The 20808-nt window shown below is 32.8% G+C and overlaps 1 protein-coding gene across 1 annotated transcript in view; it reads right to left on the bottom strand.

Moving 5' to 3' along the window:
- LOC145258194 (sodium- and chloride-dependent GABA transporter 1-like) overlaps positions 1-19482 on the bottom strand; it is a 69116-nt gene extending 49634 nt beyond the window's left edge. The window contains exons 1-2 of the mRNA XM_080116086.1: positions 19272-19482; positions 3769-3900 (exon numbers count right to left, since the gene is read on the bottom strand). Of these exons, the coding sequence (XP_079972212.1) occupies positions 3769-3900; positions 19272-19386 (247 nt within the window). The 5' untranslated portion in view covers positions 19387-19482. The remainder of the gene's footprint in view (positions 1-3768; positions 3901-19271) is intronic.
- Between the last annotated feature and the right edge of the window lie 1326 nt (positions 19483-20808).

Raw genomic sequence — 20808 nt, 5'->3', positions numbered from 1 at the left:
TTTTACATTTATCATTTCTGTCATTATATTCAAATTTAACATTATCAATTTCTGTCATTATATTCAACTTTAACATTCATCATTTCTGTCATTATATTCAAATTTAACATTTATCATTTCTGTCAGTATAGTCTAATTTAACTTCATTATTTCTGTCATTATATTTATATTTAACGTTCATCATTTCTTTCATTATATTCAACTTCAACGTTTCACATTTATGTCGATATATTCAAATGTAAAGTTTACCATTTCTGTCATTATATCCAACTTTAACATTTATCATTTCTGTCATTATAGTCAAGTGTAACATTTATCATTTCTGTCATTGTATCCAATTTAACATTTATCATTTCTGTAATTATATTCATATTTTACATATATCATTTATGTAATTATATTCAACCTTAACATTCATAATTTCTATCATTATATTCAAATTTAACATTTAGGATTTCTGTCATTATTGTCAAATTTAACATTAATCACTTTTGTCATTATATTCAACTTTAACGTTTATTATTTCTGTCATTATATTCAAATTTAACGTTTTTCATTTCTTCATTATATTAAAATTAAACATTTATCATTTCTGGCATTATATTCAAATTTAACGTTTATCATTTCTATTATTATATTCAAATTTAACGTTCATCATGTCTGTCATTATATTCGAATTTAACATTTATCATGTCTGTCATTATATTCAAATTTAACATTTATCATTTCTGTCATTATATTCAAATTTAACATTTATTATTTCTGTCATTATATTCAGCTTTAACCTTTATCATTTCTGTCATTATATTCAAATTTAACATTTATTATAGCCACTGCGTTATAAAGTGTTATATCTGTTAGTAATGTTATGAGCATTTGTTCATTAGCGAATATGTTGTTGATTCTAGTTTTTACTGATAGTAGAATAACCTTGATCTAAAAAATGGGGATGCTTATACGTGTTTTGGATGATGTTAACAGTAACATTATGATATTAATCTCTTAATTTGCAACAATTCCTCTAATGAAGAAATAGTTAGTTGAAGAATGCATGAAATCTGTGACATTCACGGAGACGTCCTGTTACTCATATTCCATGGGACACCACTGCTTATCTACAGTGAGCAACCACTGATGATAACGTACAGGAGAACTTGTGGCCCGATACTACTACTACTACTACTACTACTACTACTACTACTACTACTACTACTACTACTAATAATAATAATAATAATAATAATGATGATGATGATAATGATAATAATAATAATGATAATAATGCTGATAATAATTATAATAATAATGATAATAATAATATTAATAATAATAATAATAATAATTAAACTAATAGTAAATCTACTACTAAAGTAAAATAAAAACAATTATAAATAATAATGATTATAATATTAATAATAATGATGATTATAATAATAATAATAATAATAATAATAATAATATTAATCATAATAATAATGATAATAATGATGATAATAATGATAATAATATTAATATTAATAATAATAATAATAATAATAATAATATTAATAATAATGATAATAATTATAATAAAATAAAAACAATTATAAATAATAATAATGATAAAATTAATAATAATGATGATAATAATAATAATGATGAGAAAACGAATAATACTAAAACTAATATTAATAATAATAAAACTAATTAAAAAGTCAGCAATATGCCTCCCTTTCGAAGACTTTGGAGACTCCTGGCCTAAAGTGCAACAAGTCATGAAAAGATACAAGTAAAAGATATTTACATCCTCATATAGTCAGAATATTCATCCAAGGACACTTATTAACTGGATATGGAAGTTATTGTCATCACCTTCTTTGGTAAAATTTTCGACTATAATGAAACTGCATGAACTACAGAAACCCATAGAAAAAGGAGTAGAAATTCAATGTATGGCGAATAAAGGTTAAAAAAAAGAAGAAAATATGGGGAGAAAGTAAATAAAGAAACAGGAAAGGGTAACAAACTCGATTCCGATACTTTAAAATGTTTCGATATTTTGGATTCTCGATACCTATTCCAATTAATATTCCCAGCACTGAACTAAAAGAAAAAGCAGAGGATAACAGACTTTTCTCACACAAAATCAAAATGTCCTCTTTGTTTCTCTGTTGATATTGTACTCCATAAATATGCATCTACTGCTTGATACCTTGGTATTTTCTTACAAAGATATCTCGATAACTTAACAGGAAATATTATAGCCTCGAACTACATGATCGATGCTAGAATCAACTTGATACTAACAAGACGAAATCCCAGACAAAAAGTGGATCAACGAAGTCTGGATGCGAAAGAAAATTGCATTCCCAAATCAAAACACTAAAAAAGAGCAAATGTGATTTTTTTTAAATGATGGCAAAGGAGTATAACGACGGATAAAGAAGAAACGGTACACAAGAAACCATAAGAACAAGAACAAAATTTTTTAGATGGAAGTAGAAAACATAATGTAAGTTGACAAATGCGGTAGATGAAGAATAAAAGGATTGTTCAAGTAACATTCGGCGTTAGAACAAATGATGTTGTGGGAGAGGAAAGCCAAGGATGAAAAAAAGGCTTTAAAATACAGCTAGATCAGCACAAACAAAACAGCACATTTATGAACAAAACTTGAATGCGTACTAGACACTCGAATGTCAAATGTCTAACATCTCTCACGACAACCTGACATAGGAATGCTTCCCCCTACAAGTAAACTCTGACTAAATATTCAAAATAACGTAATATTCGCGGCTCAAATAAGATCTAACAAATACTGGATTTTACGAGGAATGATGCATCTTCCCCAAGTTATGTTACCTCAAGTAACAGCACGAAGCTGGATACTCCACCAGACTAGACGAATTCTTCCTAGAATCCAGTAAGACCAAGAGACCACAAGAAAGATATGCTACAACATATTTTAATGGTCAATTTAGGGAGAGGAAAAGTACATTCTCAATTTATTTATTAACTCAAGTTACTTCGAGACGTAAAGGAGAACTTTAATGGAATATTCGGATATTTATTCGCAGAGAAGATGATAGGTAATCGATTGGTATCGAAAGGATTTTCCCTCTGAAGTGATCCCATTTCTCTTAATCTTTTGTGTACCTAGTTGTATGTGGGTTGGTTTCTGAACTGTAGGATTTTTGTATGTGGGTTGGTTTCTGAACTGTAGGATTTTTCTTCGGCTCATGTTTAAAGACTTGATTTCATTCGGCTGCGTTTTATAAAAAATCCGGCATGTGTAATAATTAGGGCTATGACAACAGCATATTCTTTTCCTTGTTTTGATTCGGAGGTATATCCATTGATATCTTATATGTTTGTATGTAGAGTGATGTGGTTTTCAGTTGATTATTTGTGTCTTACTGTGTCGGATATATACTCGAGAGTCAAAACAATGAAAAGAATATGCTGTTGTCATAGCCCTATTAATAATTTGTGTACTATTTAACAATTATTCAATAATTCATTCCCTAATACAAATTTGAAGCATATAAACTCTTAATAATACGAATAGTCAATTATAAAATATCTCCCTTTATTCGAACTCTTCAATGACGTCACTCCGGAAATGAAAATGGGGCTTTATTCCCTTTTTCAATTCTGTTTGTTTAATAAATTTCCAATAATTTCTTTCATACAGCAATTAAAAGCATATTTTGATATTGTTTCTAAATAAGTAAAAAGAATTTTAAAAAAAATAACAAAAAAATAAAAAATAAAAAAAAACGAACTTACCTCCTCCATTCTTGTAGCAGAGGTATGGAAATCGCCAGATATTACCCAAGCCGACCATGTAACCAAGGAGAGAAAAGAAAAAATCCAGCCAGTTGCTCCATTTTTCTCGTTGAACATTTCCCTTAGCCATGACTGCAAGAAAACAAAAAAAAATAATAAAAGTAAAGTATTTACCGTGGTTTATCTTACAAATGTGAATATTGTGTCTGATTATAAAACCTGAAATAAAGCATGTCCAATCTTATTAATTTGTCATCTGAACTCACACACACACACACACACACACACACACACACACACACACACACACATGAAAATTTCTCACCATAAAATATGGTGAGAAATAAGTGAATAAAATAATAATAAGGATCTAAAATATGTCGAGAAAGCCAATCTGTTCTTCGTAATTAATTTGTTTTTAAATAAATAAATAAAATATTAATAATAAGGATTTGGATCTCTATCTCTACAATCATATAAATGCAACTTTGTCTCTGTATGTGAGAAAGTTCGTTCCTTATATACCCTGAAACGGCTGAACAGATTTTCTTTAAAATTTATAGAACTTTAGTGTAAAAGTCTGGAAGTGATCTTAATTTAGTTTTGTCTCAGAAAATCCCCGACAATTACCGATAATCGATAATCGAAACAGTTATTTTAATTCATGCATCATCGGTAAAGCCATTTTTTCCATCTTGTCGCATAGCAACAATGATAGAACAAAATTCTACTGTGGATAAGTTGATAAATTTATGTATTAAAAGTCTATTTAGCTGGCAATTATGATTTTTTTTTACAGTATAAAGGAAGCGAGTATTTATTTTGAAATCATCATCATCATTATCATCATAACTACAACCATTATAACGAATTACTTGAGGTTTCTATCCGATCATGGCTGACGAAACGAGAGCAAACTACACTGTGGATTAATTCTCCGTTTGAAATTCCATACAGATTTCTGAGTTCAACATAAACATATCGAGTTCGACAAGACGCCACTGAAGAAGGACAGATATTACATCGGCCGAAACGTGGTGATAATAACATCCAATGTGTTAAACATCCAGAGTTTCTCTTTTGAGGAGTTCTCTACATTAAAAACCGACTTAAAATATGTATAAAGGAAAGACGACACTAAGCAATGCGAAGGGGTGGATTCGATTAGAATTAGGTTGTGTAAAAATTAAAAAAAAAAAAAAAATAGCCCCATCCTTTCGAAGTTTTTTTTTTTAATCCTAAAAGAAAAACTGACTTTCTAATCGTAAGCTGTTCTGGAAATTTGCGGGACTGGCTCGGAATTTTCCACCAACACTGGAAACCTACTCTATAAGAATTGATATCCTCTGAGTGTCCGTTCCTTGCAAGGACAAAAATAAGATTCCAAACGAGAAGAGTAGTACCTCGGATTCCTACCCCCCTTTTTCAGGGTAACATCACAGCCGGATTTAGGCATAAGCAAACTAGGCAGCCGCGTATGCCTCCTATTAGTGGGGACCTCGCATAAGAAAAAAAAATTATATACATAATGCTAATTTAATTATGTGTGTGTGCGTGTGTGTGCGTGTGTGTGCATGTGTGTGTACATTTCCCTACCAAATTACTCTGTAAATTTTCGGTCTCCGATTTGAAATTTGACATAAGGGGTATTGAGATTTGGGAAAATCTTTTTAATCCGGTTTCGGCCAGATATTGAGCTGTCAAGGAGTCAAAGTTAAACAATCTGACCTTTGAAAACTCTACCGAATTCCTCCACCAATTTGGGAGTATAAACACTTGAAATGTTAGATGTAGATTCTTTGGACATGGATCAAACTTTTTAATTTGATTCGAGCCCAAAACAATAAATGTTAAGGGCTCAATATTCGGGTCAAAGTTAAAAAAAAAAAAAAGATTTTACCTCTTAGTTAATTTTTGGTCTAAACATTTGAAATTTCGCATAAAGTTTATTCAGATATAGGGCGAGCTTTTTAATCGGCTTTTGGCCGAAAATTTATCTACCAAGTGGTAAAAGTTCAAAAGATTTAACCATTGCGGTCTCTAGCAAACTATTCAGCCAATTTTGAGTCTAAAATTTTGAAAATTTACAAAAAGGGTATTCAGACATGCAGCAAGCTTTTTAATCAGTTCTTGGACGAAAATTTGGCTGGAAAGAGTTCAAAGTGTACAGAGTTGACCTTTGCAGACTCTACCAAACTCCTCCGCCACTTCGCGGGTCTAAACACTTGAAATTTTAGATGTAGGTTACCTGGACATGAGTAAAACTTTTGAATCGGGTGAAAGAAATTTTTTCAAGTTGAAATTAATAATAAAAAAGAAGCACGAAAAGTTGATTTTTGGTGAAGGTTTATGACATCTGCACTAATATGTTTGTATGAATTTAAGTTATTTGTGGACTTAGATATAAATACAGGTAGTTTTTTTTTTTAATAAATTACGCAATTTTATTTTTTCGGTATTTATTTTCTAATTTTCTATTTCATTTGCGGCCATCAAATTTACTTCGCCCAAGGCTTCCAATTACCTAAGGCCGGCCCTGGTAACACCGTGAGTGTTTGTTCGGCCATTATTAAATGTTAAAATCGACGTCTACATAAAAATAAACTCCAGAACTCAAAAAAAAAAAAAAAAAAAAAAAGAAAAGATATTGGTTTCATTTTCAAGTTTTATTTCCAACATTTCATTCTTATCCTAATCGTAGTGGTTAACAACGCGGATTGAAAATATGGATATCAGAAGATCGAATCTGGTTCGGTCGACAAAAGATCACTTTCACTTAGGATGTTGGCAAGTTAATCGTGGTCCCTCCCGTAATCTTCGATGTCTTTCTAGAAAGAATTCCGACTAGAAAAGGGGAAACCAACAATAGAATCTTCTGATTCGTACTATATTATGATAATGATTCTTATCTTAAAAATGAAAAAAACATTTTGGAATACAAGTTTGTGTCATGCGTGTGTATGCATGTACGCGCATGTGTGTTTTATGCTTTTTAAATTAACTAATTATCTTCTAAATTTGTTAACTTGAATAAATTTTCATTTCTGTTGCGTCTTCGCGTCTCTGTGGAAGACTCTGTCTGTCTGTCCACCGATTAATTGTTCTGCGACGGATCCAAGCAATTCATTAGTCTGTCACGCTTCAAATGAAATAGCATTTCCCATCGTCTCAAGTACAGATTGAATGGGCGCAACTTATTTTAGCATATTTATGGGAGATTCTTATCGTCCGTTACCGTGCCATGCATTAATTCGAAACAAAATATTAGTTCTTTTGTAATGCGTAAATTCCTAAACATATTTTCGTTTGTCTGTCACACATAAATATGAAATAGCATTTTCGTTTGTCTGTCAAACATAAATATTAAATAGCATTTTCGTTTGTCTGTCAAACATAAATATGAAATAGCATTTTCGTTTGTCTGTCAAACATAAATATTAAATAGCATTTTCGTTTGTCTGTCAAACATAAATATTAAATAGCATTTTCGTTTGTCTGTCATACATAAATATGAAATAGCATTTTCGTTTGTCTGTCATACATAAATATAAAATAGCATTTTCGTTTGTCTGTCAAACATAAATATTAAATAGCATTTTCGTTTGTCTGTCATACATAAATATTAAATAACATTTTCGTTTGTCTGTCAAACATAAATATGAAATAGCATTTTCGTTTGTCTGTCATACATAAATATGAAATAGCATTTTCGTTTTTCTGTCATACATAAATATGAAATAGCATTTTCGTTTGTCTGTCATACATAAATATGAAATAGCATTTTCGTTTGTCTGTCAAACATAAATATGAAATAGCATTTTCGTTTGTCTGTCACACATAAATATGAAATAGCATTTTCGTTTGTCTGTCATACATAAATATGAAATAGTATTTTCGTTTTTCTGTCATACATAAATTTGAAATAGCATTTTCGTTTTTCTGTCATACATAAATATGAAATAGCATTTTCGTTTGTCTGTCACACATAAATATGAAATAGCATTTTCGTTTCACTGTCATTTAAATAACACTTTCGTTTACCTGTAACTATTAAACTTGAAATAGATTTATCGATTGTCTAAGTGTAATTCTGAAATTGCATTTGAAAATAAAGATAAGATTCGTCCGTCGGTTTGTCACGTTTACATTTAAAGTAGCATTTCCATTTGTTGGTCACGCTTCAGGTTGGAATAGACGCGCAGATATGGGTGGACAATCAGATTTTAACAACGTCGTAATTGAATGGGATGGTGGGTAGGGCCAATGTTTCAACAGATAAGAAGACTTATCTTTGCAACGAAGTTCTCAACTCAGCGTTAATATTTACAAAAAGAAGAAGGAATCCTCACTTTTGTTGTAATTTTCTTTGAACGCGGATGAGGTGAAATGCAATCTGCTGTTTGCAATAAAAACGTGTCGCGTTGCTGACAGGTTTAACGTTTTGTTTTTATTTCGACTGTCATTCGATAGTTCTAAATATGGCTGGTTACTTTTAATGCATCTAAAACCAAGCTCCTATCTTTACATCATCAACGCTCTGGTCCCCATCTGGCATAAATTGAAATGGGTGGCTCTCGTGTAGGGGAAGCTCCATGTTTAGATAAACTTCTGGGTTTGACCTTTACTCCTGACCTGAAATGGAACACGTACATCAAATCAGTTGCCAAGGTCGCTGGAAAAATGGTAGGATCCTTCTAACGCTCCAGAATATATCTCAGTGCTGATGCAATTCTCTATCTATATAAAAGCCAAGTACGTCCAAGGATGGAGTACTGCTGCCACATCTGGGAAGGAGCTGCTAAAAACAGCCTATCCTGCCTTGACAGAGTACAAAATAAGCTTCGTGGTCGAGTGGGTGATGCCCTTTTCTCTTCCCTGCATCCTCTCTCCCATAGAAGAGACGTTGGGAGCCTATCTTTGTTTTATCGTTATTTCCATGGCAGGTGCTCGTCTGAGCTCCAATCTGTGGTCCCCCCTCGCCATTCTTTCACGATAAACATCCGTCTAGCTGAAACCACTGTCAAAATTTTTTCTCACTCCTTACCTGTGCCAAAATCAAAACGTAGATTCCATGAACAAAGCTTCTTTCTTAGAAGTGCACGCCTATTGAACTCTGTTCTGGTTGCCTGTTTCCCACCTGACTACAATCTGGATGTCTTCAAGTCCAATATAAACAAATTCCTAATGAACCGCCCCTTTAAGTAAGACACTAAGTAAGACACTTTATCAAATCTCCAATACTAACGTACTGTACACGCAATAACCCTTATCCGCGAGTGGCTTCCTGGCCTTAATAAGTGGTGACTAGCTTGTAATATATATATATATATATATATATATATATATATATATATATATATATATAATCTTAAGAATGCCAGAGAATATATAATTATTTCCATTGCCAGACAACGTTGCAGCTCACAAGAGCCATGACAGCCAACAAACCGAGAGCCCAAGACTCGAGTTTCACCCTCATTTTGGGCTCATCAGTTAGACACATCCGGAATCTAGATTTGAAACCCGAACCTCTTGCATTCAAGGCGAGCACCCCCAAAACTTAGCAAACACGCCACACACACACAAGAAAGCCGATTAACTGACACAGATCAAGTAAACCCCGGCGAAATACGACAGTGGATTGAACCTACCTCGTACCGAACAAGGGACGTGGTTATCGTAACCATCTATAACCCAAGCCGACGAGTCACAAGTAGGAATTTTATACTCGTAAGGACGATGCCATCACAGCATTCTAAGCTAGTGAGCAATCAGCAATAGAATCTTCAGAATGATTGCATAAGTAAATAAAAAATTGTGTATGCTTTTATATATGTATTACTGGTATATTTTGTGTCTGAAGATTAGCAATTTTGGAATATCTTTTAACGAAATAATGTGGAAGGGTGTACAAATGGTAATGAAACGATTGTAACACCAAAGAAATACATCGTATAATAAAACATATTGTGATATATGGCTATCTTGTTTATTGTGGAAGTATGATATATATATATATATATATATATATATATATATATATATATATATATATATGCTCACTTATTGATATGAGACATGAGTTTAACGATTTTTTGACACCGTCTGAACTACCTAAGCTCGAATTGTTTACACAAAGAGCATTGCTTATACGCTAATGGTAATTCGTGTATCACTTCTCAATATGCTCAACTCAAGATAAGGAGCATTATATATATATATATATATATATATATATATATATATATATATAATTGTATAATTACCTTCCAAAGTCCAAATATTTATTTTTCATGCAAAACAGCTCCCCACAGAATATTAAAATTTCGGTACATTTTTTAAAGATCCGTTTCGTTATGCAAGAACAAACGGTTATTATTATTATTATTATTATTATTATTATTATTATTATTATTATTATTATTATTATTATTATTATTTCAATACAGTCTCTTTTTGTGCATATACTCTTCAGAAAAGCTAGAAATCTTTTGCTTAGATAAAAAAATGCATGACAATATAAGGTTGCAAGAAGGAAAAAGTTTATATAAGACTCAACATCATGTCCTTGTTTCGGCAGCCATCTTTTATTTATTTATGTTGTAGCAAGACAGGTTTTATTCAACGTATGAACTGAAATGTTTAGAACTGATTCAATGCTTACACGATATAAGTCTAATATAATAAGCGATAGCTTTGTTACAGTGTAACATATATTAGGCCTAGTTGCGGTCATCAAAAAGATGAGGCTTCCAACCATATCTCTGCATAATCGATCATCTATGGATTTTGTTTCGATCTCTATATTTTTATTTATGTCCATTTCGACGGGAGTTGTCCACGGTTTGCAATCTTGCATTCCGAACTTGAGCAGAATTTTTTCAATGTATCGTGATTGGTTCATTGTTATAGTTTCATTTTCACAGGTAGATTTTATACCAAGGAACAATGACTATCGTCAAAGATCGGCCATTTTAAATTTTTTATTTAATTTATTTTAATATCTTTTAAATGTTGTCACAGTTTGAGGCGAGTAATATATCGTCAAGCCAAAAAACCCAAATCAACAATTGATTACCTACATTTTTGGTATACATGCACGCGTCTACGGGACATTGCTTGAATTCCTATTCTATAAAATAATTATGGATTGTTACATTCCAGTTGTGAGCACGTTGTCTTAGTCCATATAACGATTTATACAGTTTCCACACGCAATTTTTATTTTTAGATTTTAAATCCCTCTGGAGGGTAAATATAGATTTCACAGTCAATCGGAGCATTTAAATAACTATTTTTTTATATCCATTTGATGTATTTTTTAATTGTATTGAACGGCCAGTTTAAATAAAATTCAAATTGTCGTTAAATTTGTCATTGGTGAAAATGTTGCAAAATATTCCACTCCAGAAAGACGATGGCTGGGCGCATGACAACACACACACACGCAAAAGGTAAAAAAACAAACATTTGTTTTGATATGTGACTTTTCAGTGTTCTTTTTGTGAAAATATTTTTAGACGACAACAGAATAAAAACAAAACACGCACTGAAATGTAAATACCGGTCCATGAGTTAATTACCGTAGAAATCAACTGAAATAGACCGACATTCCGTTTGTAAATTGAATTGGTTTGAAATACACACACATACACACAGAGAATGTGAAAAAATAATGCGTTTTTATATACACATAGTGTAAAGAAAAGAAATCGGTGTCATTTTATTGTTTGAAAATATGGGCCAGAGTCGGGAATTGTTTAAGGGCTCTGTCAATAAACATTTTGTAACATGTATCAAACTGAAATGTATTTTACTATCGTGTTTGTTATTGTTGAGAATGAAGTACTTTTATTGTAAAAAAAAAAGATGCAGAGAAATGAAAAGCATTTTCTAAGTATAGAAAACTTTTCAGCTTTCGATGTGCTCTTTTAGGGGGGCAGGTGGAAAAAGGGACATTTTTTGACAGACTTTGCTGAATTGTAGTTGTTACAGAAAAAAAATTTTGTTGAAAAAATGTTATAACTGTTGATCATAGTTTTGTGTAAATCATAGTTAAATGTATTAATGTATTTTTAAAACATCTTTTTTATGATGTTGAACAAATATTGTAAATTGTCTCAAATGTATATATAATGTTATTGTATTTTAACGTCAGGAATTCAAAGTCATAATTAGGTAGATAAATTAAAATAGAAAGAAACAAGCCATAGGAAAATAAAAATGAGACGTTAATTGAGACAAAAAGTTGGCCTAAGAAATAAGTTAGAATTTTAGAGAGAGGACAATAGAAAATTACGTAAACGGGTATTTTGAGAGTGTTTTAGATGTGATAAGCCAAAGAGAGAATTTTTCTTTATGATTTTTGCTTTTTGTTATTTTTTTTGATGCCCATAAATATTTTTCGCAAGAACTGTAGCTTGTCAGGAAATAGCATTAGAGATGCCCCTGTTAGGAAAATATAACTGGAGACTGCGGAATTGGGTGCTTATAAACCATGCCGAAAGTGACGGCACCAAGTAGAATTATAAGTCTTGCCTCAATAAATTAAAGAGGCAGGCGATGAAGGATACGAGAATTCTTTAGGGTATCAAAAGGACTATAAGAGTAAGTACTACGGGCAAATCATATATAGCATTAAGAAGGGAGAGAAAAGTAAAATATACCGTGAGTACATAGAAAGGAAAGATATGTTGTGAATATCTCTGCTGGAATCTTGGACACTCTGGTGAGAAAAAGATAAAAATCACAGAAATCCGGGCTATAGTAAGAATTCAGTGCGCAAATAGGCATTTTGGCGTAAGGGATGGGGGTTATTTACTTAAGGGTTATGTTTTCCAAGTCTTTATCGAAGTTCCAAGTGTCCAAGCAAGGAAATCCGAGCAAATCAGTCTGATGAAAAGGTATATTTTAATCATTAGAAGCCAACCACAAAGATTACAGTAAATGAGCTTTGGTGTATGTTCCAAAAGATAATTACAAAATGAGTCAAAGCTCTAATTAGTAGAAACCCCAGGCGAAAGAAAGTATCAGGACACTTTTGGACGAAAGAAGTCGTCGATTTCGAGAGAGGTAAAATGAGACCCCGGTTTACAGCATAAGGGTGGCTGGATTAAGCAATTGATGTGAATCATAGGAGGTATACCCTACACCATCAAATGAAATGCCAGGAAGATCAGAGAGAGATTCTGATCTATAGAAAATAATTAAGTCAGTTGGAAAAGGACTGACTAAAGAAGTTTTTTGATGAGGTCTAATCTTTTTTTAGCCAAGTGGTTGTATAGATATAGAGAAAACGTACTAGAATTTAAAAATGCATACATTTTTGAAAAATGGGAAAGATAGGGATGTTACAAGGAAAGGCTGTCCCCTTTCCATGTAAATAGAAAGAATGTAATCGAAACTGGAACCATAACTTGTGAAGAATTCTTGGTAAAATTATTTATTACAAGAAATGGAAGTACATGACAATTAAACGACCCGGATGTAAGCGTGACACAAAAAATAACACACGCTATCGTATTAACATATAGATTATTCCTTGACTAAGAGTATATTTAAAGACTACTGACTGTGTCGTTGTTGCATGATAAACATTTTTTTAAATCCTTATACTCCTAAATCCTACCCAAATCTCTGTATATCTTAATGTATATTAATACTGCATTCTTGTAAGTTATCTCTCCTGTTCCAACTGGACAAATAACCAATTTCTCTTTTCCCCAAGCTGCTATAGAATAGCATACTTTGCACCTACCTTGGTGTTACATAATAAGGGCTGTTCCCTTCTCATGTAAGTAAGAACGCAGATTAGATAAGTGAAAATAATATTAGGAAAAGGTTAGAATCGAACCCTGTAGGCAAGTGTTAAAAAATAATGGATAAATTGAAATTAATGTTAATTATTTTAGAAATAACTAAATATTATTAATTTCGGATATAAAGCGATTGTCCATTCTTTTAGAAGTAACTGAATATTAAATATGTCAGTTAAAAGGATGGGCAATGCGAGTTTATAGATAATGATAAAAAATAGGTGAGATATTGAACAATTAAAATTGGGAATTCTTTGTTGACAAAACTGTGTTTGGACAAACATATGTAAGTGGAAACGTGATAAAGTCACATTTGATGACAGCAGGCCTCTGACGTCATACACAAAGGAGTTTCTCAGTATATTGACGAGGGCTCGAAGTTAGAGAAGAGAATCAAGAGAAGATCACAATCACACAAAGTGACAGAGTCAGTTGGAGACTGGGAGCCCCTTAGAGGCGAAGGGTAGAAGGGAGATTATGGAGTTATACAAGTTTGAATTCCTGACATCATCAATCGGTCGACAGATGAATAAAGAAATCATTTAATATTTTGTTATTGGTTTCTTCGTGTCGTAAATCCACCAACTCAAAAGGTGAATGTGTTTTGTCATCATCTTTAATGAACTTTGTATAAATCCCCCCTCAAGCAACAACCTTCTTAGAGCTGATGACTTTATCAAATCACTGGTTTGAAAACCTAAACTGCTTAAGTAGTAGTTAGGCTCTGCCTATCGCACGGCTTCCATACTCCTTCTTTGCCTATTAGCCTGGAGTTAAGATGCGATGAAAGTGACTCATTAGAGACGCCCAGTGCTTAGCCTAGTTTCCTGACTAGGGCAATGAATGCCGGCCCCCACATAGGTCTCATTCCCTTCCGCTAAACATGACGATTTTGGATGTGCTTGTTTACCATGTATGTTAAGATGATTGAACTATGCCACTCTTGTCTAACAGGTTTGAGAAGTTTTAAAATGAAGACGAATCGTTGATAGACACATAACTTGGTTTGTCCTTTTTCTCTCTGTCTCTCTGTCTCTCTAAATATATATATATATATATATATATATATATATATATATATATATATATATATATATATATATATAATTATAAAACTCAATCGACCTTGTAACGATGTATGTCACCAACTTTCCGGTTTAGGACATCCGGTTGCGCATGCGCGCATAAATATTAACCTATAACAACGTAAACAAATAAACACAAATCACTTCTTTTGCAGATTTTGACTTGCGTACTGAAATATTAATGTCATTATTTCGAAATTATTATTTAACATGGGAAAAGTGGAGTTTAAAATAACTTAAACGTAATACAGAAATGAACGATGTAAAAAAAGAAAAACAGACAGTATTAGCAATTGTTTATTTGGATAATTTAAACGCGAAAAAAAAGAACAATTGTGACGCTGAAATATTAACGTTATTATTTCGAAATTAGTATTTAACATCGGAAAAGTGGGGTTTAAAATAACTTAAATCTAATACAGAAATGAACGATGTAAAAAAAAAGCAGATATATCAAAATTTGAATTTAACTATAATAAGTATTATGGTATCTGTTCAGTGCACATTTACCTATAAGTATGGCCAACCACTTATAATTCAGTAACTGTAAAATCTTTTTTCAAAAATAATACAATTATAATAAACAGAACGACTCATAGAAATCTATCTGTATTCTTTTTTCATTTTAATATACTTTCATAGAAATGTTTCTGTTATGTCAAAAAAACCCTATTTTCTTTACGTCACAACTGTCACGCTCATACATAAATTCCATAGCTAATATAACCTACTGACCCACGGGTAGTCTAGTATATATATATATATATATATATATATATATATATATATATATATATATTTATATATATATATATATATATATATATATATATATATATATATAAATATAAACTTAAATACCAGAAAGTTTAGAAGAATATCTATATATTAGATAAATCTAAAAAATCACATCCGTCGAAAAGAGTCGCATCAACTCGAATTATTTTACTTTTGATGCGTGATGAGTTTAACGACTTCAGTTCTACTAAAAAAAAAAAAAAAAAAAAAAACAACTCTCCTCTTTTAATTACGTTAGTTTCAAGCTAGATCGAAATCCCCAATAATGGATTTTTTTTGTCTCCATTTGACACGATCACAGGCTTGGTCCGAGTGAAAGCCGTTTTTCAGAGATCATCGACCTTCCTCTTTGTCGTTTTCGAGCGAGACTTTAACTTTAAATGCGTTTCGTACTTGTGTAGTCGTCGGTCCTCTAAATACGTGCGAACGACATGAGCAACTTTCCTTTTATCTTGTTTTTGATTTAATGTCGCTGAGCATTGTCGTGAAATTAAGAGAAACACGTTATATCGAGTGTTATGCCCCATGTGACCCAAGGAAAATGTCTTACTCTGGGAAAATATTGATTTAATGTCACATAGTCCCAATTTTTACACAGAAATAAAGATAATTGATTAATATTTTATGTGGAATACTCACGTGCGCAGCTGTTGGCAAATCGTTAATGAATATCTATATAACATTTATCTTACCTTATATATAAAGTTAATTGAGGTTTTTCTGACCAGAATAATCTATAAAACAAAGATTACATTAAAATTTTGTCATTACATTCAAGTTAGTTCGTGTCATTTTCAATTTTATTAATCAATATAGTTATTTGTCAGATTCGTTTACGGTATAATTGCATTGACACATCGGTTCTCGTTAGATCACCGAAGTTAAGCAACGTTCAACTTGGTCAGTACTAGATCGGTGATCAATTTGGGAATACCAGGCGCTGTATGCAGGAGGACGTCGTCATCTCCCAGTAAAAACTAAAAAAAAACAACAAAAAAAAAAACGTTGTCACCACCCCTGACGGGGATATACGTGCGACTGGGTACCGCTTGTGAATTTCAGACTCTCTCGAAACTTTCTCCTTCGGAGGAAGCCGGTTCAACCAGCCTAAAGAAAGAATGTCGCTCCGTAATATGGCTATTTAGTCTGGGCAAATATTTCATTTTTTTTGTCTCATTATGGGAAGGTTGCCTACGGTTTAACCATCTCGTTATATTTAGTAAGATACATAAGTTTCGCTTCGCCGGTGGTGTGTTTGTGTGTGTTTTTGTTTGTGCGTGTTCGTGTTTGTGTGTGTATGTGCATGTGTGTTTGTGTGTGTGTGTTTGTGTATGCGTGTGTATGCGTGTGTATGTGTGTGTTTGCGTGTGTGTGTTTGTGTATGTGTATGCGTGTGTATGTGTTTGTTGTGTGTGTTTCTGTGTGTATATGTTTGTGCGTGTGTTTGCGTGTATATAGGTTTGTCTGTGTGCGTATGTGTATGTGTTGTATGTGAAGTGTATTAATTACAATCAGTTGTACCTTCCGTAATGGTTATATATATATATATATATATATATATATATATATATATATATATATATATATATATATATATATATATATATCGCTAATCGAGCCAGAGATGTCTCGTGATGCGGGGTTCGAATCGTTCGGCTGGTGTTAATCGTGACACCCTGTACTGAAGAATCCCGAAAGGATGAAACACTAGTGTCTGTAGGTATTTAATTATTATAGTAAAAACTAATTATGACAGCCCCTTTAAGAAATTCATTTCTTATCGTTGAGCACTTTCAGTTGAATTAAAGTCGGTCAATTTAGCTCTTATGCATAGATCATCGTATAACGATAGGATCACTCTCTGACTGACGTAATGGACATTTAAAATGTTTAAAATTCAACGCTATTTCACGCGGTTAATGGTAGCCGAATGGATACGGTCTCCGCTAATCGAGTCAGAGTTACTCATTCCTTAAAAACATTCTTAACATGAATTCCGTAGTCAAAGTAGTTAAAACTAAAAGTAAGATTGAAGTAAGAAACAAGCAAGTTTATAAAAAAAAAATTTCGTATTAAATTAATAATAAATAAATAATAAAAACTAGTTACGTTTTTGTGACAAGATTTATTTTAGAAATGTGTTCTCTTTTACCGATATATATATATATATATATATATATATATATATATATATATATATATATATATATATATATATAAGAATTCGGTCAGGAGAAAGTGCAAAGGGCGGGTCTATGGTGCCTCAAAAATCCAGTCGCTTCGGATAGATGAGGCTTGTCAACCTGGAAAGATAGCTTGTCTAGGGGAAGAAAAGCTTGATTTCAAACCTCCGCTGCCCTGCGGATTACCTCAATACAGGAAAGGCTAAGAGAGTAAACACAGACTGAAAAATCCGGAGTGGAGCCCCGAATGCGTTTGATCCTTGCATTGCAAAAACCTTCCGGTAACTCTTGTAGCCAAACTGGCGCCAACTGTATTGTTGGCCTTTCCGTTGGATTCCGCAAGCAAGGTTAAAGAGAGGGGGGCTGATGAATTGGGCATCCCAGGCCCTCCACGGCTTTTCGCTCAGGACTGCGTCCTGGAGAGGTCACTCCAGTGCCGTATTACGGCAACACAACACGGAGAGTAACAGTTACCGGTTAAAAGTCCGGAGTTTTTCATGATCTACATCACACTCTGCTTACTCCGCTTTCTATGTATCAGTAATTTCTGCTGCTGCTGCTAATAATAATAATAATAATAATAATAATAATAATAATAATAATAATAATAATAATAATACATAGGGTGCGAACTCGGCCATCTACCTCTCGCTGTAGGTAAATAAATAAAAAATAATCAAACAAATTTGAAATGACGTCGCCTACATTCGGTTTAAACACGACGGATGTACGAAATGATCCTGCCTTGCTTTTCGCGCAGCTAGATTTATATTTCAGACAGAAAGCGATATCCGGGCAGGCAGATAAGTTTTTTCCACGTCGTGGCTATCTTACCTTAGTACGTCGTCGCCGAGGTGAGAGAATTAATCATATCTTCTCTCACAGACAAACCATATGACATCTTCCGGGAAAGAGTTACAACGGCCGTGTCAGTTTCCACGCATCGGCGGATTTCACAGTTATTAGTGCAATAAACCCTGGGAGATAACACACCATCACAGTTTTTAAATATGAATAGAAACTTCGTCAAACATATCTTTGTTCGGCGCATACCAGCAGAATGAGTTCACGTCAGTTGAACGGTTGACTGAGATAGTTGACCACATAGCTAACATAATTTCTTCACAGTCGTCAACGGTGGCTGATGTTATATAACAACTTTTCCTTGGCCAATAGTTAATATTTTCCTTGAGACTTTGGGAGCTTTGTTCGTGTGTTGCCTCTGAGGTTCCCCTTTCTTGTTTTGTTTTTTTGTTGTTTTTGTTTGTTTTTTTTTGTTTTGTTTTTTTTAATAATTTTTTTTACCTTTGACCCTTAGCGTGTTTTTAGATTGCAAGTGTTGTGTTAATGTCAGCAAATTGTTGTTTCTTTAAATGTATTATTTTATGTTCAATTTTATTTTCTTGTCATTCCAAATTTGCTCTCATATCTTCTTGCTGTGTATAATTTGTTTCCCTTATTTTTTTCTTTTCATTTTTTGTAACTGATTACGACTATTTTTTTTTTGTACTTGGTTCCATTCAGGGAGAATCAAATGACAAGGATAAATTACGAAACGCATTTTAAAAATATATTCACTAATTTTCAGGAGACGGGGATTAAATGAAATAAATATATCTTACCTAGAAAGAAAGGTGATACCGACGAGTCACAAGTTTTCAAAGAGGCGAAAAAGGTGTCTGTTCTCTCTTTATCACTTTCTCCTTCTTGTCTTCCCTCTCTCTTCGTTAGTCTCATCCCTCTCACGCGTTCACCTTTCTCCTCCTCTCGCTCTCACATTCCCTCTTCTTCCTCCACCTTCAAGTGACTTCAAATTTTCTTTTTATTGGTTTACAAAGATCTCACACACACGTTCGTCTAGTCGAATTGATTTCCTTTAATCTTTGACAAACTTATTGAAACGATAAAGAAATTCGTATCAACAATTATCAAAATGTTTTCATTTATTTATTTGTATGAATAAATCCTATAGGTACGTGCAAAATGAATAGACGTGAGGAATTAACATTAGTTCTACATGGCTAAACTTTTACACCTTCGCCTCTGAGGGGACCTTCCTCTGACCATGTCAGCTCTTTCCGACCGACTATGCTGACTGTTAGAACTTGACTGTCCGACTGCCTGATCTGATTAATACTAGATCCTATATTGAGAATTCTCTTTTTGCTATGACGTCAGATGTGTAGTTCCAAACCGTGACCAATTCACGTGGCTAAGCATACGTTTGTCCAACACACACTTCTGCAAACAAAGAATTCTCAACTAACCTATTTTTTAACCGGACCTATTTTTTACAATATATTTTTAATTTGTATTGTTCATTCTTTTTAGCTGAAAATTTTAATTCAATTTTCATAAAAGAACGAACAATCAAATTCTTCTTACAATGCAAACAAACTATTTTCTATAGAATTTAACAATAGCTAAATTCTAACATTCCAATTTCTCAATATATTTCTGAACCTTGCTTACAAGGTTCGAGTCTCGGCTTATCTTAATCTCATTTTCCACTTATCTAATGTTCTTTTTATTTACATGGAAAGGGGGCAGCCCTTTTCTTGTAACACCAGGATTTGACGTCGCCTGAGGACTTTTGGGGCTAAATAAGGTGGGGGCGGCAAATGCTGAACTTAGTCATTTTTTATGCCTCGTTCACTGTGCACTCATGCGGGACCATGCATGCTTCACTTGTTTTAAATAAATGAAGAAATTATGGTTAAAATATGCTTGAAATAATGTAAAAGATAATTAAATAGATACAGACAAAGAAACAAAAGAAAAATAGTATTAGATTTACTTTCATACAAAACAATCGGATAGAGTTTTAGTTAGCTTCAGTTTTGGTCATAAAAGGCTACATATCATGGTGGTCGCTCCGGCCTCCCTCGAATGAAGTTTGTGATGCGGAGATACCAATGTATTTAGGATGGCATGGGTTGCTGATTTAGGGATAAAAGTGATCTTTAGGTCACTCAGTAAATAAAAAAAAAATAATCAAACAAATTCAAAATGACGTCGCCTACATTCGGTTTAAATCAGATGGATGTACAGAACGACCCTGCCTTGTTTTTCGCGCAGCTTGATTTATATTTCAGGCAGAAAGCATATCCGGGCAGGCAGATAAGTTTTTTTCCACGTGGTGGCTGTCTTGCCTAAGTA

Source organism: Euprymna scolopes, chromosome 33 (genome assembly GCF_053919585.1).
Source record: "Euprymna scolopes isolate OS-2025 chromosome 33, ASM5391958v1, whole genome shotgun sequence".
NCBI lineage: Eukaryota > Metazoa > Mollusca > Cephalopoda > Sepiida > Sepiolidae > Euprymna > Euprymna scolopes.
Note: the sequence above shows the minus strand (reverse complement) of the source record. Positions and strands in the feature narration are given on the sequence as shown.